General features: G+C 54.2%; 3 protein-coding genes across 3 annotated transcripts in view; 2 read left to right on the top strand and 1 right to left on the bottom strand.

The window, feature by feature from the left end:
- IFI35 (interferon induced protein 35) overlaps positions 1 to 5,647 on the top strand; it is a 29,406-nt gene extending 23,759 nt beyond the window's left edge. The window contains exons 7-9 of the mRNA XM_045586234.1: positions 4,810 to 4,963; positions 5,056 to 5,162; positions 5,302 to 5,647. Of these exons, the coding sequence (XP_045442190.1) occupies positions 4,810 to 4,963; positions 5,056 to 5,162; positions 5,302 to 5,493 (453 nt within the window). The 3' untranslated portion in view covers positions 5,494 to 5,647. The remainder of the gene's footprint in view (positions 1 to 4,809; positions 4,964 to 5,055; positions 5,163 to 5,301) is intronic.
- A 1,282-nt stretch (positions 5,648 to 6,929) lies between these two features.
- LOC118726434 (synaptic vesicle membrane protein VAT-1 homolog) lies at positions 6,930 to 12,895 on the bottom strand. Its single transcript, XM_036451252.2, has 6 exons — positions 12,572 to 12,895; positions 9,870 to 10,077; positions 9,329 to 9,499; positions 9,146 to 9,235; positions 7,817 to 8,058; positions 6,930 to 7,250 (listed from the first exon to the last, which is right to left on the bottom strand). Exons 1-6 carry the CDS (start codon positions 12,878 to 12,880, stop codon positions 7,167 to 7,169), a joined length of 1,104 nt encoding a protein of 367 aa, XP_036307145.1. The 5' UTR covers positions 12,881 to 12,895; the 3' UTR covers positions 6,930 to 7,166.
- Positions 12,896 to 14,926: 2,031 nt separating this feature from the next.
- RND2 (Rho family GTPase 2) lies at positions 14,927 to 18,076 on the top strand. Its single transcript, XM_036451265.2, has 5 exons — positions 14,927 to 15,157; positions 15,599 to 15,686; positions 16,410 to 16,519; positions 17,238 to 17,372; positions 17,587 to 18,076. Exons 1-5 carry the CDS (start codon positions 15,056 to 15,058, stop codon positions 17,839 to 17,841), a joined length of 690 nt encoding a protein of 229 aa, XP_036307158.1. The 5' UTR covers positions 14,927 to 15,055; the 3' UTR covers positions 17,842 to 18,076.
- The last annotated feature ends 4,315 nt before the right edge of the window (positions 18,077 to 22,391 follow it).

Raw genomic sequence — 22,391 nt, 5'->3', positions numbered from 1 at the left:
GTGCGATTAGCCATTGGAAGGTGAACAATTCTGTGACAGTTCATAGGGTGGCGTCAACAACAGCACCTACGTCTCTGGGCCCAGGTGACCCGCCCCCCTGCCCACCTGGGTACTCCCTTAGCCTCCATGCCATGGTACAGGGAAGCTGCTGAGGCCTCTGCCAAGGGCCAAGGAATAATGGAGGCTGGTGTTGGATAGCAGCTGAGAAAAGTCCAGAGCCGGTAGGGAGGGGTGAAGGGCTTGTCTGATCCCATTTAGAATGGAGCCGGGGAGAAGGCTAGGGCTTTGGTGAGAGGGAAGGGAAAGACCATCACTGCCTTCCCCAGTACAGCCCTGGGGCCATGTCTTTAGAAAAAGGCCTCTTGAGTTCCTATGGAGATTGGAAAATTATTATTTCTCTGGCCTTTGGTTAGAAACCAGATCTTGCTTTCCATGACTTCCAGAGCTTCTGTGGGCTTGGGGACCATCCCACTTCAGCAGCTGTGGAGGGCCCCAAACAGCCCTCAAAGCCCCCGCGCCTCCAGGAGAGCCCTTCCCTCACCAGGCCCCGGGGCCAGGTCTTACCAGGGAAGATTGTCTGCCTACTTAGCAGCAGTTTATTCCAGAGTCCATATGAGCTGTAGTTTTTGTTTCTCTTGTTAATATACAGCACCATTTGGTTTTGTGTTGTCTTCAAGAGGAGATGGCAAACATCTGTCTACCTGTGTGTCTATCACCTTCAGATTCACCTTTTCCCCCTTCTCTAATCTAGGACATGTGGTAACGTTTTTGTTTTTTTGTTTTTTTAAAAAGCTCTTTAGGAATTAACCAGTGCCACCTGCTGCAGCATTGCAGAGAGAATACTTACCAGGGTCACAAACTTTCTTTTATCTTCTCAGTCCCTGCTCCTGCTCCACTCGAGTCCACACTCCCTCCCTCGCAGACAAAACACGGTCCAGACAAAATAATGAGGGTGCTTCCACCTGTGGCCTAATGAACAGGAACTTCTCTGCTGGTTAGCTCCAGATCTGCCACCAACTCACTGAGTGACCTTGGGCAAGGGGCTTAGTTTCATCACCCATAAAGTGGGGACACCCATCTTTACTGCAAAATATTTTCGTTCCCATTCTTCAGATGAGGTGACAAATAGCCAGTTCATAGGGCTGTGGTGAAGACTGAATGCAATAAAAATGTAACAATACCCGAAACCAGTGGCCTGCGGACTGAAAGGTCCCGGGTTCGATTCCGGTCAAGGGCATGTACCTTGGTTGCGGGCACATCCCCAGTAGGGGGCGTGCAAGAGGCAGCAGATTGATGACTCTCATCGATGTTTCTAACTATCTCTCTCCCTTCCTCTCTGTAAAAAATCAATAAATATATATATTTTTTAAAATAAAGACCAAGAAATGATGACACAGATTATTATCTATGGATTAAGCACGTTAAATAGGAGTGGTAGTCAGGATTCTAAAGATGTCCTTCCTAGATTTCTGTCCTCCAGCTATTGAATCAAACAACTCTGCAGCTGTAAATAGGGTTTTGGACCATAAAATAGGGAGATCAGTCTGGACTTCCTGGTAGGCACAACCTAATCACTTGAGCCCTTAAAAAACAAACTCTGGCAGGAGTTAACAGAGAGAAGTCAGAGAGAGTCCAACTGTGAGAGACCTGACCAGCGGTGGCTGGTTTTGAGGGTGAAGTGGGGTCCTAAGCCTAGGAGTGTGGGCAGCCTCTGGAAGCTAGGGATGACCACTGGCCACCAGCCAGCAAGGAAACAGATACTACAGCTGCAAAAAGCAATCTGGCCAACAACACGAAATGAGCTTGGAAGTGGATTCATCCCTCAGAGCCTCTAGAAAGGAACACAGCGATTCGAACACCTTGATGTTGGCCTTGTGAAACCCGATACAGTGGTGCCCCCACACAACGAACTTAATTCGTTCCAGGAGCAAGTTTGTTATGCGAAAAGTTCGTTATGTGAAACGCGTTTTCCCATAACAATACATGTTAAAAAAAATAATTCGTTCTGTAGCATAAAATATGCTAAGATGACATAAAAAAAGATAAATTTTTTGTTATTATTTTTATTTAGATACATCTAAAAACATAATTTAAAAAAAAAAAAACACATTTTTTTAATTTTAAGACAGACTAAGTAGAGTCTACCGAATCTTGCACATCTTCATCCATTTTCTGCTTTTTGGCCGATGGTTTCATGAAAAACCTGTCCAAAGTCGTTTGTTTTTCTCTTTTCTCCAACATCTGCCGGAAATAACGGACAAGAGTATCGGAGTAAAGATCGTTGATCCTGTTTGCTTCAGCTGAATCCGGATAGTGGGCATTGGTAAACTCCTGAACTGCTTTTCATTTGACCAGGATGTTCTTGATGTCAGCAGTTGGGATTGGTTGATTGTTTGATTGTTGCTCCTCGTTATCAGATGACGCTTCCCTTTGAGCATTGTCCTGTTGCTGGACCAGAAGTGCTTGGAGCTCTTCAGTTGTCAGCTCTTCTTCGTGTTCCTCAATAAGCTCCTCTATATCCTCTTCCTCTACCTCTAATTCTAACCTTTGGGCCACTGTGATGATGTCCTTCACCACTTCTGTGTCATCAACTACTGCTTCTTCCTGGGTCCACGAAGGCACAAGCATCTTCCAAGCAGAAATGAGGGTCCTTTGTGACACTTCTTCCCAGGCCTTCTGTATAAGTTGTATTGCCATAAGGACATCAAATTTCTCCTTCCAAAACTTTCGCACAGTCATATTGTCTCCACCAAACTCGCATTCTTCAAACACCTTATTAAAGAGGGCTCTAGTGTAGAGTTTTTTAAAGTTCGCAATAACTTGCTGATCCATTGGCTGAAGAATGGGTGTGGTGTATGGTGGCAAATACTGCACCTTGATAAAAGGATAATTTTCCTGCAATATTTCCTCTAGGTCTTTTGGGTGAGAAGGAGCATTGTCAAGTATCAGAAGGGCTTTGAGCGGCAGTTCTTTTCCCAGCAAGAATTTCTTCACGGCAGGAGCAAAGGTTTCCAGAATCCATTCGTTGAAAATAACTTGGGTCACCCAGGCTTTTTGATTGGACTTCCAATGGACGGGCAGTTTGGACTTAATAACGTTATTTTTCTTGAAAATTCTTGGATTTTCAGAGTGATAAACCAATAGAGGTTTGATCTTGAGGTCTCCGCTGGCATTAGACGAAAACATAAGGGTAAGTCTGTCCTTCATGGCTTTGTGTCCTGGCAATTTCTTCTCCTCTTTTGTAATGAAGGTTCTGCTCGGCATTCTTTTCCAGAAAAGATCCGTTTCATCGGCATTGAACACTTGTTGTGGGCAGTATCCTTCATCCTTAATACATTTTTGAAAGTTAATAGAGAACTTTTCTGCTTCTTTCTTGTCAGCACTGCCAGCCTCACCATGCATAGTAACGCTGTGGATTCCACACCTTTTCTTAAATCTAAAAAACCACCCCCTGCTGGCTTTGAATTCTTCTTCATTATCTTGATTGCTGCTACTTCCAGGGACATTTTTCTTTAGATCGTCATAAATTCTCTTGGCTTTGTGACAGATAATATCTTGGGTTGTTAAGTCACCTTTCACCTGCCTGTCCTTAATCCAAATCGCTAATAGCCTCTCCATTTCCTCGTGGATTGAAGACCTATGTTTTTCATGAAATAGTTTTGATACTCCTTTGGCTACTTTGGCTGATTTGGTTGCATCCTTATTTGTCAAAATGGTGAAAATGGTGGTCTTGCTGAGGCCAAACTCTTTGACGAGGTCACACTGTTTTACCCCACATTCACTCCTTCTAATTATTTCCTGTTTCATTTTAACAGAAATCACCTTCCTGCTTTTTTTAGAAGCCATGATATAAAAAAAATATTGAGTTTAACTTAAAAGGATGACTGCCGTGATACGTGCGTGATTTAATTCGTAATGAAGAACGATTGCCGCGATACGTGCTTAAGTTAAGCGCAGTGACTAACGACTGCCTGCAGTGCCTGTGCGGAAGGATGCAATACATCGGCAGCGATCGTGGAAGCTCGGGCGAAGCAGTCGTGGAAGCTCGGGCAAAGCGGTCGTGGAAGCTCGGGCGACTTCGTTGTGTGAAACGAAGTTCGTTGTATGAATCATGAAATGAAGTTCGTTGTGTGCAGCGTTCGCTGTGCGAGGCGTTCTTTATGCGAGGCACCACTGTACACAGAAACCAGTGGATCCAATTTGGACTTCTGACCCACAGGACTGAGAGAGTAAATGTGTGTTACTATAGAACAGTGAAAAGGCTCTGAGAAGTCTGCAGGCATGAGCAGAGAGGACAGCCATACGTGTGGAAGTGTTTGATACCAACTTTATTTGAAGGTGAATAGTCAACACTGACAAATGTATTTTGTGTAATCAAGTCTCACTGCCCCCACGCACTGTGGGGCTAAGGAAGACATAGTCCTTCCAACAGCTAGAAACAGACCCAGATAATGAGTTTATGAAAAACACTTTCTCTTCCTCAAGCAAACGAAATTATTTATGAAGCTGTACAGCTCAACAATAGGGAGCAAAAGGAAAAAAAATTAAATATATTTTATTAATTTTTTTACAGAGAGGAAGGGAGAGGGATAGAGAGTTAGAAACATCGATGAGGGAGAGTCATTGATCAGCTGCCTCCAGCACACTCCCCACCAGATATGTGCCCACAACCAAGGTATATGCCTTTGACTGGAATCAAACCTGTGACCCTTCAGTCTGCTGGCCAATGCTCTGTCCACTGAGCCAAACCGGTTAGGGTTAGAACCACTCCTTCTTGTCTACCCCTGGGTGTCCAGCCAGAGAGTGCTGGTCAGTGGGTTTCCTGCGAAGCTCAAGCTGAGTGAGGAGGAGCTGCTGGACAAGGTGGAGCTCTTCTTTGGCAAGACCAAGAACGGGGGAGGAGATGTGGAGACTCGGGAACTGCTGCATGGGGGTGTCATGCTGGGCTTCGCTGAGGAGGAAGGTAAGGGCCTCTCAGGGAGATTAGGGCTGATGCATCAGGCCCCAGAGGAGGAAGCCCTGGACGCTAAAGGCCTACCCTTCCCGTCCCTGCAGTGGCCCAGAACCTGTGCCGGATCGGCCAGTTCACCGTGCCTCTGGGTGGGCGGCAGTTCCCTCTGAAAGTCTCTCCCTACATGAGTGGAGAGATTCAGAAGGCAGAGGTGAGTGGGAAGGTGGGGAAGGGGGGCTGACCAGGTAACCTGTCTGCCCCTCTCATATTTCTGGGCCCTTCCTCCTCCACCCTCTGCCCCAGCCCCTGACTCCCATGGGACTTTGCTCATCTCGGAACTCCTTCTCCAGATCAAGTTCCAGCCAGTGCCACAGGCAGTGCTGGTGCTCAACATTCCCGATGTGCTGGATGGCCCCGAGCTGCAGGATGTGCTGCAGGTGCACTTCCAGAAGCCCACCCGTGGGGGAGGGGAGGTGGAGACCCTGACAGCCGTGCCCCCAGGAGAGCAACGCCTGGCGGTCTTCACCACCGAGTCCAGCTAGGAGCCTTTTCATCGCCATCCAGCCCTCTGCCAAGATTCTCTAACCGGGCTGGGGTTGGGTGCGTGCGGATGATCAAGATCCTGCTAGTCAACAAAGCGGGTCAGGACTCTGAGTTGTGAAACGCTGTCCCAGACAGTAAAAGTGCCTGCCTGGAGCGATCTCCTTCATTTCATTTCATTTCATGAAAGAAACTTGATTTGGGAAAGGAAGGAGGCGGGGGGCAGAAACCATAGCCTTCCGCCACCAGCACTGATCTTCCCCTCCACTCTCAGAGGCAACAACCAGGATCCAGAGTTGAGCTTTTTATTGACACAAACACAAAGGCAGCTTCGGTTGGTCATGGGGTGGGTACACAAAAGCAGAAGTCGAACTTCACACCCTTTAGGCCTCATTTAGACAATGAAGAGGCTGAACCCCTCCCCACCACCTCCCAGTGCCAATGGCTGGGCAGGAACCCTTCCCAATGCCAGCTCAGAGCTGAGGGAGCTACACCTGAACCCTAGGAAGTCCCCACTTTGGTTCCAGGGGCCCAGTTCCTAACCTTCCCCCCCCTGCACCCACCATCTCCCTCACTGCATCTCCCCACCCATGTAAACAAAGTTTGGGCATGAGCTTGAAAAGGTGCCTCCCTGCTCTGAGAAGGCCGGGGGCAGGGGGCCTCCCATGACTGCACGGGGATGTGCTTTAATGTTTACTTTGGTCCCAGAACAAGAAGTAGACAGACAGCACTGACTCCCAGGGCTCTGGCTGGTAAGTGCCATCCTTCTCTGCAAGGCTGAGAAAACTCCCCCCTCTTCCTCCTCAAGCACTGAGAGAGAAATGCCAGCCCCGGAGAGAGACAGCACATGGCACAGGACTGGGAGGCCCGGGGCTGCTCCTGCCCCTGACACTGGCACTCTCAGAGGTTTGGAGGTGTTGTGGGACTGGGGACCAGTAGAACCCCAGCTCCACCAGAACAAGGAAGGCACTGGGGAGCACAGGGTGGAGGAGGTGTGAGGCAGGGACAGGGCCCCTCTCCATGTGCCAGCACAGGTTGTGCATTGCTAAGGCACTGAGAACAATGCGGAGAACTCAGTGAGGGAAGGGGGCCTCTGTCCCTCCCCCAGAGTCTGACCTGGGGGAGCAGGTGTGACGCCTGCCCCTGTGGTAAGGGGCCACCTGGGTGAAGAGTGGCAGGAAACCTGGAGGTGGAAGAAGCCCGGTTGTGCTTAAGGAGTTGGGGGACAAGAAGATGAGGCCACACAATGAGGCAAAGGAGTTCAGAGGTGGGCGCTGGTCGGCCCGGGTTGAAGGGACACTAGGGCGAAACAGGGACATGCTGGACTCACAGAGACTGGCCCCATATCCTGAGCTGACATTTCATTTCTTTGGGGGAGGTAACGGGGCAGGGGCAGGAGGGGAGATGAGGCCAGAATCCCTCTGCCCCTCCCTGTCCCCTTGGCGGGGCCCAGACATCCAAGTGGTCACTTCCCAACCTCTTCAGAGGGCAGGAAGGAGGGAGGGGGCAGCCCTGGCTATAGAGAAAACACTGGGCAGGGGAGAGGTCATCACCATGAGACCTTTGGCGGAGAGAGGGTAGAGCATTATGATAGAGGATGAAACTGGAGGATCTGGTGGCCAACATAACATGGCCTGCCAGCTTCTCTCTTCCTGAGGGCCTCCCAGCCCCCATCCTAGCTCTCCTTCTCTGCCCCAGGCACCAGGAGGACTTTGCCCACATTCTTCTTCTCATGTATCTGCTTCATGGCATCCGCCACCTGAAAAGGAAGAGAAGGGGCAAAATTGGTTTGGCTCAGTGGATAGAGTTTCAGCCTGCAGCCTGAAAGGTCCCGGGTTCGATTCTGGTGTAAGGTCTTGTACTTTGGTTGCGGGCATATCCCCGATGAGGGGTGTGCAGGAGGTAGCTGATGGATGTTTCTTTCTCATCAATGTTTCTAACTATCTCTCTCCCTTCCTCTCTGTAAAAAATCAATAAAATAGCCAAGACTGGTTTGGCTCAGTGGATAGATCATCAGCCTGTGGCCTGAAGGGTCCCAGGTTCGATTCAGGTCAAGGGCATGTACCTTGGTTGTAGGCACATCCCCAGTAGGAGGTGTGCAGGAGGCAGCTGATCGATGTTTCTCTCTCATCGATGTTTCTAACTCTCTATCCCTCTCTCTTTTTCTCTGTAAAAAATCAATAAAATATATATTTTTTAAATCAATAAAATAAATATATTTTTTTTGTTCCCAGTGCTCCAGAGAGTCCCCCTAAAGAAGGAGGCCCTCCTCCCCCAAGGAACCCTCCCCCTAGGACCCCAGCCTTTCAGAGCCCTCACACTCACCTTCTCAAAGGGCCACACAGAGTCAATGTGAGGTTTGATGTGGCCCTGGTTGTACAGAGCCACCAGGCGGGACACCACACCACTGACCAGCTCCACCTCATCGTGCAGGTAGCCCAGGTGGTAGCCACACACGGCCCGGTTGGCTGGCAGCAGCTGCAGAGCCGTCACGCTGAACTGATTCCACCATGTACGTGCCAGGGCCATCAGGTTCCGCTTGGAGCCAGTAATCAGGTTGGCCATTCCTGAGAGACAAGGAGGCACGGCCTGTGAATCCGGGTGCCAGGCACAGCCCTGTGTCTGGACCCATCTGCCCCCATTGGCCCTTAGCATTATCCACACCAGTGCCAGGAAGTGACAGCATAACCCACCGCCTGCAGGCTATCAAGCTCCAAAAGACTCCATCTAACTCAAAAATGGTTCTAATCTCTATTTGTTTCTTTTTATGTGAAATGTTTTTTTAAATTTTATTTCTCAATGACAATTTACATTCATTATTATTTTGTATTAGTTTCAGGTGTGTGAAATGGTGTTTTAAGTGGAAATGCAGTTGTCCCAGAAGTCAGGAGGGTGGAACAGAGGAAGGCAGATGGGGTGGTTGTGCATCAAGAATCATCCCCAGCCCTAGCTGGTTTGGCTCAGTGGGTAAAGCAGAGGCCTGCAGCCTGAGAGGTCCCAGATCAATACCAGTTAAGGGCACATGCCCAGGTTGTGGGCTCGATCCCCAGTGAGGGGTATGTAGGAGGCAGCTAATCAATGATTCTCTCTCATCATTGATGTTTCTATCTTTCTCCCTCTCCTTCCCTCTCTGAAATCAATAAAAATATATTTTTAAAAAGAATAATCCCCAAACAGGAGCACAGAAAGAACACAATTTATTGTCACTCACACGAGAGGTTGTGAAAGAAAATGACAACAGCTGCACTCAGGAGGCAGCAATCTGAGTGCAACATCTCAGGGCCATCCTACCCCTGGCACTCTCTCTCTTTTTTAAAAAATTTTTAAATTTTTAAATTTTTTAGAAAATATATTTTATTGACCTTCCCACAGAGAGGAAGGGAGAGAGATAGAGAACTAGAAACATCGATGAGAGAGAAACATCGATCAGCTGCCTCTTGCACACCCCCTACCGGGGATGTGCCCACAACCAATGTACATGCCCTTGGCCGGAATCGAACCTGGGACCTTTCAGTCTGCAGACCGACGCTCTACCGCTGAGCCAAACTGGTTTCGGCAAGGCACTCTCTCTCTTTAGCTCCTGGGTCCCTGCCCCTTCTTCATTCAAGAGCCCTGGGCCCCTAGATCCCTCCCCATTCTGGCCCACAGACTTACCATAGGTGATCAGCTTGCCCATGGGTTTCAGGAGCTTGTAGCCCTTAGTAGTATCGGCCCCACCCAGAGGGTCCATGACGATGTCCACGCCTGTCACAGAGTAAGGGGGACCGGGAGCAGCATTAGAACCCACCAATTTGGAGACCTCCCCTCCGTGCCATGCCGTCCCATACCCTGGCCCACCTTTGGGGGAGATCTTCTTGACCGCTTCCACGTAGTCAGTCGTGTGGTAGTCAATGGGATGTGTGACCCCGTTCTCCTTCAGCATCTCGTGCTTCCTAGCCGAGGCCGTTCCGAACACCGTCACATTCTCCACTGTTCGGCACAGCTGCAAGGCGGCTATACCCACACCCCCTGCAGGGAGACACTTTCATAAGTAGGAGATATAGAGTCACCCAGCCACCAGTCTCGGTTCTTGCCTCTCAAGAACCAAGCCCACCATCTTCATTTTGCCTGGGCTCACACGTCCAATTTCTGTGATTGAGAATTGGGGGAAGGGTATCTGGCAAGGAAGGGGTGCTGGGCCACAGCATGTTGCTGTGGATAGCACACCAGGCTGGATCTGGTGCCTGAATGTTGCCACGGCAACAATACTGCAGAGGCCTTGGGAGCCATAGGCCAAGGCAGCCTGGTGTTACCATGGCAACAGTCCAGACATGCTACTGAGAAGGGGCCTAGGAGGAAATCTGGCTCAGGAGGGGCATAAAGGAAAGGGGCCTGTTACCTGCAGCCATGTGTACCAAGACACTGTGGCCAGGCCGTAGGTTGCCGAAGTCAAAGAGGATCATGTATGCGGTGATGTAATTAACCAGCAAGGCAGCAGCTTCCTCAAAGGTCATGGCCTCAGGCATCAGAAAGGTCTGGGCTGAGAGCACAGTCACCTCCTCCTGCCACATGCCCCAGCGGACCAACACCATCACCCGATCCCCTACCTTGAAGAATGAAAGCAGAGCATGATTAAGTCACTCATTCATTCACTCATTGGCAATTTATGACCTTCTGTTATGTACAAGGCCCTCTTCCTGGTAATGAAGGAGCAGCGGTAGTTATGGTAATCCTATCTAATAATAGAGCAATATGCAAATTAACCGTCACTCTGTGCCAAATATGGCAGCCCCCATAGCCACAAAATGGCGGCTCCCAGTCCCCTCAGCCCTGCTGCTGGAGTGCCTGGCCTGTCCCCAGGAGCAGCAGGCTAGATCTGCCTCCAGAGAAGGCGGACCCAGCCTCCCAGCTCCACAGCTGTTGCAGTTTCTGGGTCTGTCAGCCCCTCCAGGGTTGTGGGGTCGGGGACCAAGCAGTGAGGCTTGACCCGCCCCCAGACAAGGCAGGCAGAGCCCGGGCAGCAGGGCATGGAGGCTTCCTTAGCGCAGTGGCAGCAGGGAAGTGTCAGGCCCAGCAAACAGAGCTGGGACAGCAGGGCTTGGGAGCTTCCTTTGCACAGAGGCAGCGGGAACACCTCCACACCCAGCAGAAGAGCCCAGACAGCAGGCCTTGGGGGCTTCCTTAGTGTGTCGGTGTCAGCGAACCCCCAGGCCTGGCAGACAGAGCACACTGCAGGGCATGGGGGCTTCCTTCACATGGCGCATGGCGGAGGCAGGCAGAGAGCAGGGCACGGGGCTTCATCTCCATGGCTGCAGCGAAGCCTCCAGGCCCGCAGAGAGCAGAGAACCATGGGGAGTGGGCCTAAGCCATCAGTAGGACATCCCCTGAGAGCGCCTGGATTGTAGAGGGTGCAGGCTGGGCTGAGGGACCCCCATGCACGAATTGCAGGCACTGGGCCTCTAGTAATAATAATAATAATGTCATTACAAACAATAACAATTGCCTTTACTGAGGGCTCCCCAAGGACCAGGCTATATTGTAAGTGATTTTTATATAAACACTTAACTAATTCTTACACCAGCTCTTTAAGGTAGATACCATCCTTATCTCCATTTTACAGATATTAGACTTCACTATTCTGTGGGGTCCTTGATGCAAGAAGCTTACAGTTGGGGCAGCATAAAGTATTGAAGAGATCAGCCGAAACCGGTTTGGCTCAGTGGATAGAGCGTCGGCCTGCGGACTCAAGGGTCCCGGGCAGATCCCCAATAGGGGATGTGCAGGAGGCAGCTGGTCGATGTCTCTCTCTCATTGATGTTTCTAGCTTTTCTATCTCTCTCCCTTCCTCTCTGTGAAAAATCAATAAAATATATTTTTTTAAAAAGTATTGAAGACATCAAACTGCTTTTGTTAAACAAAACAAAACAAAACAAAACAAAACAAAACAAAACAAAAAAACAGGCTCCACTACTTATTGACCATGTGACATTGGGCAAATAGAAAGTTAACTTTTTTGAGCCTCAGTTTTCCTATCTGTAAATTAGGCAGTTGTGAGGATTAAGTAACAAAAAATCATTTATCTTTTTTTTAGCCAAATGTTGGCCACATAGTAGACACTCAGTGGTGTTAACTAACAACAACAATAATGACAATAATAGTAACCAGGAGGGGAGGTGACCAAGTCCAGTAACTGAAGGAAGATGGAGTATGTGATAATAAGGTCAATATCACAGTACAGGTCAGAGATCAGCGAGAGCTGGGTGTGGTTCCCTCAGGAGAAGTAACTGAGTCAGCACTGGGAGCCCAGGAGCACTTTCACCCAGAGATGTGTGTGCTGTGGGCAGAGGTTACAGATAAGACGAGCCACACAGCAGGAACCAGTTTGGCTCAGTGGATGGAGTGTTGGCCTACAGACTGAAAAGTCCCAGGTTTCATTCAGGTCAAAGGCATGTACCTAGGTTGCTGGTACATCCCCAGTACTGGCATTGTGGGGCCGGTGGAGGGGCGGTGGCAGGCCCCCTCTCTTCCATAGGATGGGCGGGCCTCCTCTCTGGCCCTGTCCTGGGCGGGGCCGCCTCACACCCCCACAGACCACGGAGCTGCATGTGGCTAGGGCTCTGGCACAATCCTCTGCCGCCGCCCAGCCCTGACTCCATAGCTCCTCGAGCTCACTGAGGAACGAGGCACCAATCGGGGTCACAAACCACCGTTAGGGGCTGTGTTTGATGGGCAGGGGCACAGGTGTGACTTCACTGGGGATTGCGGGATTGGGGGGTGGGACAGTAATAAGGACATTACACGCATGCACGTCTTATTGTTTTCCCCTCCAAACACACCCACCACCACCCCCGCTGCTCCTGGGCGGCGGCCACCATGAAAAATGGTTGGGAAGCGGGGATAACTGCGGCTCACGCGCCCCCAAATGTAAATCCAGTTTCCCAGGAGCTTCAGAACCCGGGCCCCTTTCCTATCCTACGTCTTCCACGCCCGTCTCCCCAGGTCCCCCCCCCCCCCCCGCCAGCTTCCCCCGCGCTGCCACACCCCCGCGGCCGCCCCGCCCGCCTGGCCGCCCGCACCCCCGGCCGGGGCTGCTCCGCTCACCTTGCGGTCCTGGACTCCCTCGCCCACCGCGACCACGACCCCCGCGCCCTCCATGCCCGGCGTGTGGGGCAGCGGCGGCGTCCGGTCGTAGATCCCCTGCTGGGCCATCACGTCGGCGAAGTTGAGGCCACTGGCCCGGACGCGCACGGTCACCTGGCCGGGGCCGGGGGCCGGGGGCGCGGCCGGTCTGCTCCGCAGCTTCAGCTTGTCGTGGCTGCCGAAGCCGGTGAGCTCCAGGTAGCGCACCGGGTGGGCGTCGCCCGCCGCCACCGCGGTGGCCCCCTTGGCTGCCTCTCTCTCCGCGGACATGGCTGGGGCTCCGGTGCGCGCACAGCTGGGCTGAAGGCTGCACAGCTGGGGAGGGCGGGGCGCGCGCCGGGTTAAGGCCAGGCTGAGGACCAGAGCGGAGGGGCGGGGCGCCGGCCGGGGGCGGGGCTTCGCGCGCCCCCTTAAAGGGCCAAGGCCACGCCTCCGCTGCCCTGGAGACTGGAACGTCTGCGGAGCGAGGGCATTCTTGGGGTCGCGCAGATCGCGATTTAATTTACTTGTGTATTCATAATGAATCTTACGCAAGTTGAAATATATGTTGAGGAGCAGTCTGAATCTGAGCTGACTTCAAATTTGAAGAGCTGACCACCTGTAGACCGGAACCCGAACAAGTTGTTCTTCAGACTCTTACTCTACCCAAATGTGACTCATTCCGTGTGGTCTATCCATGGCAAACTTGGAGCAGAGAGATAGTCTTTTTTTAAAAAAATGTGTGGTGTTTTTTTTATTGATTTTGTACAGAGAGGAAGGGAGAGAGATAGAGTTAGAAACATCGATGAGAGAGTCATGGATCAGCTGCCTCTTGCACACCCCCTACTGGGGATGTGCCCGCAACCAAGGTACATGCCCTTGACCGGAATCGAACCCGGGACCCTTCAGTCCCCAAGCCGACGCTCTATCCATTGAGCCAAACCGGTTTCGGCTAAAAAATGTTTTAAAAAAAATACATTTTATTGATTTTTTTTAAAGAGAGGAAGGTAGAGGGATAGAGAGAAACATCAGTGAGAGAGGAACATGGATCAACTGCCTCCTGCACACTCCCCACTGGGGATGTGCCTGCAACCAAGGTACATGCCCTTGACCGGAATCGAACCTGGGACCCTTCTGTCCACAGGCCAACGCTCTATCCACTGAGCCAACCCGGTTAGGGCAGAGAGATAGAGTCTTAAAAACTTTCCATTTGATTTTGTTTATTAAAGCTCTGTGCTTCAATTTTCCCTTCTCTCAAATGGTGAAGACACTGCTTGATAAAGAGTAAAGATAAGCCGAAACCTGTTTGGATAGAGCGTCGGCCTGCGGACTCAAGGGTCCCGGGTTCGATTCCGGTCAAGGGCACGTGCTTTGGTTGTGGGCACATCCCAGTAGGGGGTGTGCAGGAGGCAACAGATCAATGTTTCTAGCTCTCTGTCCCTCTTTCTTCCTCTCTGTAAAAAAATCAATAAAACATTTTTTTTAAAAAAAGAGTAAAGATAAAATCAAATCCAGCATCCTTGATGCAAAGAGCGCTTTTCAAAAATAAAACATGTCAGACAAAGGCAAAACAGAAGCTCGATTATTGTCAGACTCCAGATCAAGCCTGAAATGACTCTAGAGTTTGCCTCTAGCTCCAGCAGGGAAGTCACTCTGGGCAATTCCATCTGCCTCTTCTTCGCTCCCCATCCCTGTCTCCCCCAAGTATCCACCAGAGGACGCAGCTCCCCCAAAACTTTCCACCCTGTGCTCAGCTGAAGAAACTCATTCCTGCCTCCGGCTAGTCCAGGCCCGCCAGTAAGTCACCAGAGCCCCAGACGAGGCCGCTCGTTGCCATGGGGACGGAAAGCCATGACGTCACCATTTTCCTGGTGCGGGTGATGGAGTCCCTACCCTCCTAACCCCAGGACTCCCTGCCGGGACCCGAGCATCGAGGAGGGAGACCGAACCCTAAAGGCTCTTTTCCTCCCCACCACCTCTGCCTCCTGTGGTCTCAGGGAGCAGGTGGGTGCCCCCGCGCGGGTCCGCAGTGGCACACCGGCGTGCACGCGAGGGCACGCAAAGGGCCCGAGCCTCGTGCGGGAGCCGATCCCACCAAGCCCCGCCCGCCCCCGCCCCCAAGAAAGTCAAATCAGTCAAAAAGCCCGGATCGGCCCGCCCCAAACCACCAGCGAGAACTCTGCTTTCTCCCCGGGTTTCCCGGTCCCGCTAGCTCCCTGGGCCCCGCCTCCCGGCTGCGGGGACCGGGGCGGGGGCGGGAGCGGGAGGCGGGGCCGGGGGCGCGGCCGCCGGGCGGGGGGCGGGGCGGGGGGGGGGCGGGGGGGCCGCGGCCCCGGGTGGGGGCTCGGCGCGGGCCCGCGAGATGCCGGTGTCGGCGGCCCGAGCGGCTGCAGCTGCGGCGGCGGGGGAGGCGGCGGGGCCCGGGAGGGGGGCTCCGCGGGGCGCCGCCGGCGTGTAGCCGGGACCATGGAGGGGCAGAGCGGCCGCTGCAAGATCGTGGTGGTGGGGGACGCCGAGTGCGGCAAGACGGCGCTGCTGCAGGTGTTCGCCAAGGACGCCTACCCCGGGGTGAGGGACGGCGTCTGGGAGCGGGGGGCTGAGGTCGCGGGGGTGGGTGATGGAGCCCGGGGGACCCGTAGAAATGGGCACCGGGGTTACCAGGGACCGGAGAGGCATGGAGGACGGGTTTCGGGGGGTGGGTGTTGGGAGCTCTGGAAGGACTGCAGAGGATTGGGGACCAGGATGAGATGATTGGGGTTTGGGGGGAGGAGAGGATCTCAGGAGAGGTATTAGGGGATGGCGGGGGTCCTGGGCATCGGAGAGGGGGCGAACTGGGGGCTGCAAGGGCTGGGGAGGGGGTCTGGAAGCCTAGCAGAGATCCCCCTCTGCCCCTCACGGAACCAACTTGCGTCCAGGGGCTGGGCTGGCCAGGGTGTGGGAGTAAGGAGGGCATGTGTCTGGAGCGAGGGCTGGAGGATCGATCACATCTTGACCCATCCGTGTCTGCAGAGTTATGTGCCCACCGTGTTTGAGAACTACACCGCCAGCTTTGAGATAGACAAGCGCCGCATCGAGCTCAACATGTGGGACACTTCAGGTAGCCACGTCCCTGGGGTCACCCTGACTTCCAAGGCCCCCACCCGGGCCCCTCCCTCTGCTAGACCTTTAGGCTTCCGCTCAGCCCATCCACTGAATTCCAGGAGGAAGGGAAAGCAACCTTCTGCTTAAAGCCAGAGAAACTGAGGCAGAGCTTGCTGACATACAGAGAAACCGTGCCCTGGAGGAGAAAAGCCCAGTAGCCAGTCCCCTCGGCAGGATCCTGCCTCTCTGGGAAAGTTGAGAGGCAGTGTTTTTCACTTGGGAACGTGTTTCTTTAGGAGGTTGTGCTGGTTTTAGGAAAGACAGTGAGAATCTCTTTGGGTCTCTAGACGGAGCTATAGAAATCTGAGACCAAGTCCCAAGAGGAGGAGGGTTTTATTTTTACCCTGGTCCCCTGGAGGTCATTACAAGATGTCTGTCAGAGCCCGGAAAGCACGCGCAAAATTTTGTGAGAATGTCGAGAGATTTCGTGAGCTTCTCAGACTCTGGAAAGATTCAGAATGCTTCCTTTTAGAGACAGCCCTGGGGAGGGGGAGAGCTGTTGTCTGCCATCAAGCCGCCCCTCTGCCTGTGCCCGCCTTGGAGAAACACAGAGTCCTGGATGGCTTTTAATAACTGCTCTTCTCCTTTCCCTGATCCCAGCACCAGGCCTCCCCTCTCCTCCCAGGTCTTCCGCCCACTCAGGACCCTTACCTGCCCTCTCCCCTCTGTCTTCTCTCAGGCTCCTCTTACTATGATAATGTCCGGCCCCTCGCCTATCCTGATTCGGACGCTGTGCTCATCTGCTTCGACATCAGCCGACCAGAGACACTGGACAGTGTCCTCAAGAAGGTGGGCGCCTAGGGAAGCAGGACGTTAGACGGAGGGGGACCAGGAACCACGGTTCCAATACAGCAGGAGCCATCGACTTGAGAGTGTGTGAAGCTCTCCTCCCCACCCCCCTTCCCTAGAAGTCGATCCTCAGAGCTGGATAGGGCAGCTGGGGGTGATGAGGGAGAGGTACTCAGGAGATTCCGTAGCCACCGTCCCCATCTCCTTGCGCGTGGGAACCCCAGATGGACGGGATGGGAAGGCTGCTCTCTGAGCGCAGGAAAGCCCTGAGGTCTCAGCTGCAGGCCCCTATTTCCATGAGAAAAGCCTGCGGTGAAGGGCCAGAAGTCAGCTAAGGCGGCCCCAGTTCCCAGGTGGGGGAGGGGAGGGCTGGGTCCGTCTGTTCCCACACACAGACTTGGGATAGGGGGTCAGCATGGGAAGGCCCCAGGCCAGGCCGGCAGAAGCTACATGGCCCCCGCGTTAGACGCAGGGCACAGACCCTGGAGCCCCACCTCAGCCCTCTCCTCCCTCCCCTTCTCCCACCCCCATCCCTGCCTTCAGCCCAAGCCCACCACCCTCACCTCCTTGCTCACACAGGAGCTTCCAGAGAGGTATGGGTTTCTGATGCTGTGATAACAGGGGGGCGGGTGGGGTGGGAGGGCCGCCTGGTGGGGAGCATGGTTCACCATGTCCCTTCTTCTACCCTCCACAACTCTTATTTCCTTTCCCCACACAGTGGCAAGGGGAGACTCAGGAGTTTTGTCCCAATGCCAAGGTGGTGCTGGTTGGCTGTAAACTGGACATGCGGACCGACCTGGCCACCCTGAGGGAGCTGTCCAAGCAGAGGCTTATCCCTGTGACCCATGAGCAGGTGGGACTCTTGACCTTTGACCTCCTCCCAGCCTAGGCCTCCCACCTCTGACCCTCTCCGTCTCTGATTTGAAAACACCCTATTTTGTCCATCCCTTGTCCTGGCCTCTAACCTCCAGCCTGATCCCTCGACCTCCACCCCTCTCCCCCAGCCCTCTGCCTCCCGGGCCCCTTGCTGAAACGCATAACTGCCTTCATCCGCTCCATCCTTCCAGGGCACCGTGCTGGCCAAGCAGGTGGGGGCCGTGTCCTACGTGGAGTGCTCCTCCCGCTCCTCCGAGCGCAGCGTCAGGGACGTCTTCCACGTGGCCACCGTGGCCTCCCTCGGCCGTGGCCACAGGCAGCTGCGCCGCACGGACTCACGCCGGGGCCTGCAGCGGTCCGCTCAGCTGGCGGGAAGGCCGGACCGGGGGAACGGGAACGAAGGCGAGATGCACAAGGATCGCGCCAAGAGTTGCAACCTCATGTGAGGAGCTGGGGAGGGGCGGGGCGTCAGGATGGGGTGGTGAAGGGCACAGCTGTTCCCCTGCCTGCCCCCTGGCTTCCTGCCCCCCTGCCCCCCTGACTGGCTGGAACTTCAGGGCAGGCTGAGTGAGCAATTCTCCTGCGCCAGGGACCTGGAGGCAGAGGGTACCATCATTCCCCACCCCCTCCTCCCCCTCCTCTCCACGGGAAGTTGAGGGAGCTAGCAAAGCCGGCATCTGGGTCTGGAGCTGGGACGGAGGGACGGAAGGAAGGGGCAGGGGGTCTAGGGGAGCTGGCATGGAGCAGTGACCTTGGTGGAGTGTCGGTAGATGCAGAGTGCCTTCTCTCCCTGCTCCCCCAGGCCCCACATCCTGGTCCTGGCTTCCTCCCCGAAGGAAAGTGTCCATGCCATGCGCTTCCCTTTTCCTCTCCTCTCACTCCCACAGCTGTGCTCACTTACCCTACCCGCCAGGCAGCAGGCACTAAATGAGAAAGCAAGTTCAGAAGCCCTCCCCCCGCTATACTCACCAGTCCTAGCTCCTCCCCCTCTTCCCCAGCAGCCCCCAAATAAAGCCCCTGTCCATGGAAAACGGCTGTGGCTTTAGTTCTGTTGCTTTCTAAATGCCAGTCTACCCATCTCCGGGAGCAGGAGGGAAAGTTAGACTTCAGGAGGAGGCAGAGGAGGCCATGGGTCAGCAGGGTCTTTTAGGAGCCAGAGATGGGGACGTGAGGCATCTTGGGAATATTCACCTCCGTTAATGAGCCAAACAACCCTAGGGCCCTCAGGGGGGTTAAAGTGGACTGATGTGCAATTCGTTCCTCAGCCCCGCTGGGGCTCCTGCTTGCCTGGGGGGGGGGGAGCTGCAGAGATCCAGGCCCTTTGCTCCCCATCTCCACACCCCCCCACCCTGGAATGTGCTGCTACCCTAGGGGTTGTGGGGTAGGGAGAGCATCGAACGAAGTGACCCTGGACATAGGGTAGCTTTGCAAGGGGACAGAGGTTTGATTCCGGAGTCTCCTCGGAGGAAGGCAGCGGTTCTCACCCGCTTTCCATCCTGAGCTCTTTGATGATGTTGGAGGGAGCATCGGCTGAGTTTAGGGTCACCCCCTCCCAGCCCCCTACTGAAGGAAAGTCGGTGGAGGGGCTGGCTGGAGCACTTGTTGTCAGGAAAAGACAGTGCTGGTCTGTTTTCTCGGGAGTCTAGTTTCACATTGTCCTGTATTCCCTCCCTGGCTCCGGGCCCACTGGCCTCTTTTCGGTGACATTCTCCCCCAGGAACCGTCCCTGGCCCTCCCCTCCCCCAGCCCCAGACAGCTCCTCCAGACGCACTCTGGGGAGAGAACACAGACCTTACCCTCCCATCTGGAATCCCCACCCCCAAGTCGCGGCCCATTCCTCTGGCATCTGTTCAGCCGATGTGTACTGAGCACTGACTGTGTGTCAGACACGGGCTTGGGAGACGGAAGGGACCAGTCTCTTTGCTCGGGGGACCCGCCCATCGGGGAAGAGGGGCAGCCCAGGTGTGGCAGGGCCTTGGCCGTGGGATCTCCTTACAGTCTTGGGAGCCCGTGCCCTGAGCCAGGTCCTGAGGGTTGGAGAGGAGTCTCCAGGCAGGAAAGGGGGAGGAGAAGCACTCCGGACAGAGGGCAGAGCATGTGCAGGCGTATGGAGATGAGGAACACCATGGCACGGTTGGGGCTGCCATGGCGGGAAGGGCAGAAGACAAGGCTGGGAAGGTACACGAAGGCCACTGCAGGGCCCACAAGGGAACCAGGACTTCCTTCCGAGGACGGGAGGAGGCGCTGGGGACTGGGAGCACAGAAGGAAGGGACCAGATTTGGCTTTTGGGTGGATGAGGTGATGGGGGTGGGGGTTTGGCTCTGAGATGTATCATTTAAAATAGCTTCTCCTTTCCCTGTGCCAGGGCCCAGCCTGGAGTGGAAAAGAAGTCCCCACCCACTCCCGGCTCAGCAGACACCTCTTTCCCTCCCTCTCCTAAGGTCCCTGTCCTGGTCCATCTCCACCAATCTCCTCAAGGATTCTGGGACAGCTTAAAGGCATAGGACACCCACCCTCTCAAACCTGGACCCGGTTAGAGGCTGACTGGGACCCTCCTCAAGGACCCTGAGACCTGGATGAGGGGTTCTGGGAAGGCCCACCTCTCAGTCTGGTCCCTCGGGACTGACTCTTCCTCCGCAGGGAACTCAGGGTTTCCCTTTGGACTTTGGTCCCAGGCAGGCTGCAGCCTGTGGCTGCCAAAGTGCAGTGACTGTGTCCTTCTCTGCTCCCAGCCTCCCTCTCCTGCCACGCTGGCGCTTGGGGAGTGCAAAGGCATTTCAATATCCGCCTAAAGCAAACATAATTAGGAAAATAAATCAGTTGGAGGAGCCCCCAAAGTTTAATACATTTCCAATACCACTGGCAACAGATCTTGGTCTCCTCTGCAGGGTTTTATTTCCCGGAGGAAAATGGGCTTCTTAGTGTATCTCTGGACTAAGGAGCCCAATAGGTGGGGGGAGAGGAGGGGGTTTCTTCTTGATCCTCAAAGCCCCCTGCAGGCTGGAGGGAGGGAACCTGACTCCCCCCCCCCCCCCCCATCTCAGTTGCAGGAGTCAGACTCAGCTTCCATCTCTGCAGCTGTTTCCGCCACAAATTAGACACCCCTTTGGGAAGCAATGTAGCCTCCTTAATCATTTAATGAAATAAACTGCTAATCACTGTGATGCTTCCAGTGTTTCTTAACCTCAGCCATCAGCCTGCCCAGGAGGGAGGAGGGGAAAGGAAGGGTAGGCGCAGGGGCAGGGGCCTAACCCTAAAATGCTTCACCTGGCAGGCATCTTCAAACTTTTTAAAGTGGGGGTCAGATCACGGTCCCTCAGAGAGCTGGAGGGCCGGACTATATGAACTACTAATTCCTACTGTAACACCTCGGCTGCGCTCACTGCCCAAAAAACCTGGCGGGCCGGATCAGACTCCTCTGCGGGCTGCATGTGGCCCGCGGGCCGTAGTTTGAAGACGCCTGTCAGCTAGAGGGTCATCTCCTTGTGACTCCAGTCTTCCCAGCAGGGACAGTCCTGTGAAGAGCTTAAGATGGGAGGCACAGGTTCTAGGGCCTGGGCCCCAGCTCCTCCCCTTCCCCCCTCGGGAGCCACCTGTCTGAGCCTCAGTGCTCACACCTGGAGAAGGGGCGCTGGTCACCACATCTCCCTCGCGTTGAGGAGGATTCAGAGAAAGGATGTAGAAAAGCTGGTTGGCCCTTTAAAGATGGCTGAGCTAGGTCAACCTTTTTTCTCATTTTTTTGTTAGTCCTCACCAGAAGATATTTTTCCACTGATTTTTGCAGAGTGGAGGAGAGAGGGAGAGACAGAGAGAAATATTGATGTGAGAGAAATACGTCGATTGGTTGCCTCCTGCTCAAGCCCTGACCAGGGCCCAGGTTGGGGAGGAGCCTGCAACGAGGTATGTGCCCTGGACCAGAACAGAACAGGGACTCTTCCGTCTGTTGACCGATGATGCTCTATCCACTGAGCCAAACCAGTTAGGGCTCAACTTTCATTCTATCCAAGGTAGTCACCCAGGGCTTCTGAGCTGGGCCTGAGGAATCCAGAATGGCTTCTTAAGGGGGCTTCCCGTGCTAGGGATCCAGAGGCCGGAGTAAGGCCGAAACACAGGAAGGGGGGTGGCTGTGTCTTCTCTCACCCGCATCCTCAGGACTAGAGAGACCCTCTAGTGACCCTGAAGGCTCAGGTCTTTTGGTCCTCAGTTTTCTAAACTCTTCCCATTACCTATTCTGCAGTCTCTGGTTACCATGGTGACCCCACCCCAGGAACACTCAGATTGGTCCTGAGGGCTGAGGGCGGTAGGAGGAAGAGGTCATGTCCGAGGTTGCCAGTGGACACCAGCAATCCTGGCCCAGCTCTCTCCACCAGCTCCTCACTGTCTTCCCCGGGAAAGGGGTTCAGCTCTTCTGTGGTACCCACTGCCTCTCTCCTAACAGAAGATTTCCTTCTGCACACTGCAGCCCCTCTCCCGCCTTCCCCCTGCTGGGTTCCCAGGTCTCTCTCCATCTCTCCAGTCAACCCCCTACTCCTTCTCCTGAGGGTTGGGGTGAGGGTCAGAGAGGGGAGGCTCGGGCTCCAGGCGGTGGGGTGATTCCCAGCAGCTCCCTCCCAGGAGCCAGAGAGACAAGAGGGACATGGACATAAGTGCTCCTCCCCCCAAGAAAATGCCTCTGCTGTTGACTCCTAAATAACAGATGTCTGTCTGCATGTTAATGAGATTGGGCGAATAATTGGTGAGTTTTTCATTCAGTGTCAGAATGAACCCGGAGGCCTTATGTTCATGCACAGAGACACCCCCTCACCCCGGCTCTCCCTTTCCCCCAGAGCACAATGAGACAGAAGCAGATGCTGGCAAGCTTGCCCACAGAGGGGAGGGGCTGACAGGAAACTGGGAGAGGGTGTCAGCAGGAGGGAGACCCCCAAGGTCTGGGCTTCTCCCACTTGATTGCCATCTCCCCAGCCCCCACGAGGCATAAACTTGCCTTTGTGAGGT

Source organism: Pipistrellus kuhlii, unplaced genomic scaffold (assembly GCF_014108245.1).
Source record: "Pipistrellus kuhlii isolate mPipKuh1 unplaced genomic scaffold, mPipKuh1.p scaffold_m20_p_22, whole genome shotgun sequence".
Lineage (NCBI taxonomy): Eukaryota > Metazoa > Chordata > Mammalia > Chiroptera > Vespertilionidae > Pipistrellus > Pipistrellus kuhlii.
Note: the sequence above shows the minus strand (reverse complement) of the source record. Positions and strands in the feature narration are given on the sequence as shown.

What these genes read in the sequence shown, in the direction of transcription:
- LOC118726434 (XM_036451252.2), bottom strand. Translation starts at nt 12,880, where the DNA reads ATGTCCGCGGAGAGAGAGGCAGCCAAGGGGGCCACCGCGGTGGCGGCG. An exon ending in CAAGAAGATCTCCCCCAAAG is followed by an intron (nt 9,236 to 9,328) that starts GTGGGCCAGGGT and finishes ACTCTGTGACAG; the next exon opens with GCGTGGACATCGTCATGGAC. An exon ending in CTGTGTGGCCCTTTGAGAAG is followed by an intron (nt 7,251 to 7,816) that starts GTGAGTGTGAGG and finishes CTTCCTTTTCAG; the next exon opens with GTGGCGGATGCCATGAAGCA.
- RND2 (XM_036451265.2), top strand. Translation starts at nt 15,056, where the DNA reads ATGGAGGGGCAGAGCGGCCGCTGCAAGATCGTGGTGGTGGGGGACGCC. An exon ending in CAACATGTGGGACACTTCAG is followed by an intron (nt 15,687 to 16,409) that starts GTAGCCACGTCC and finishes GTCTTCTCTCAG; the next exon opens with GCTCCTCTTACTATGATAAT. An exon ending in TCCCTGTGACCCATGAGCAG is followed by an intron (nt 17,373 to 17,586) that starts GTGGGACTCTTG and finishes CCATCCTTCCAG; the next exon opens with GGCACCGTGCTGGCCAAGCA.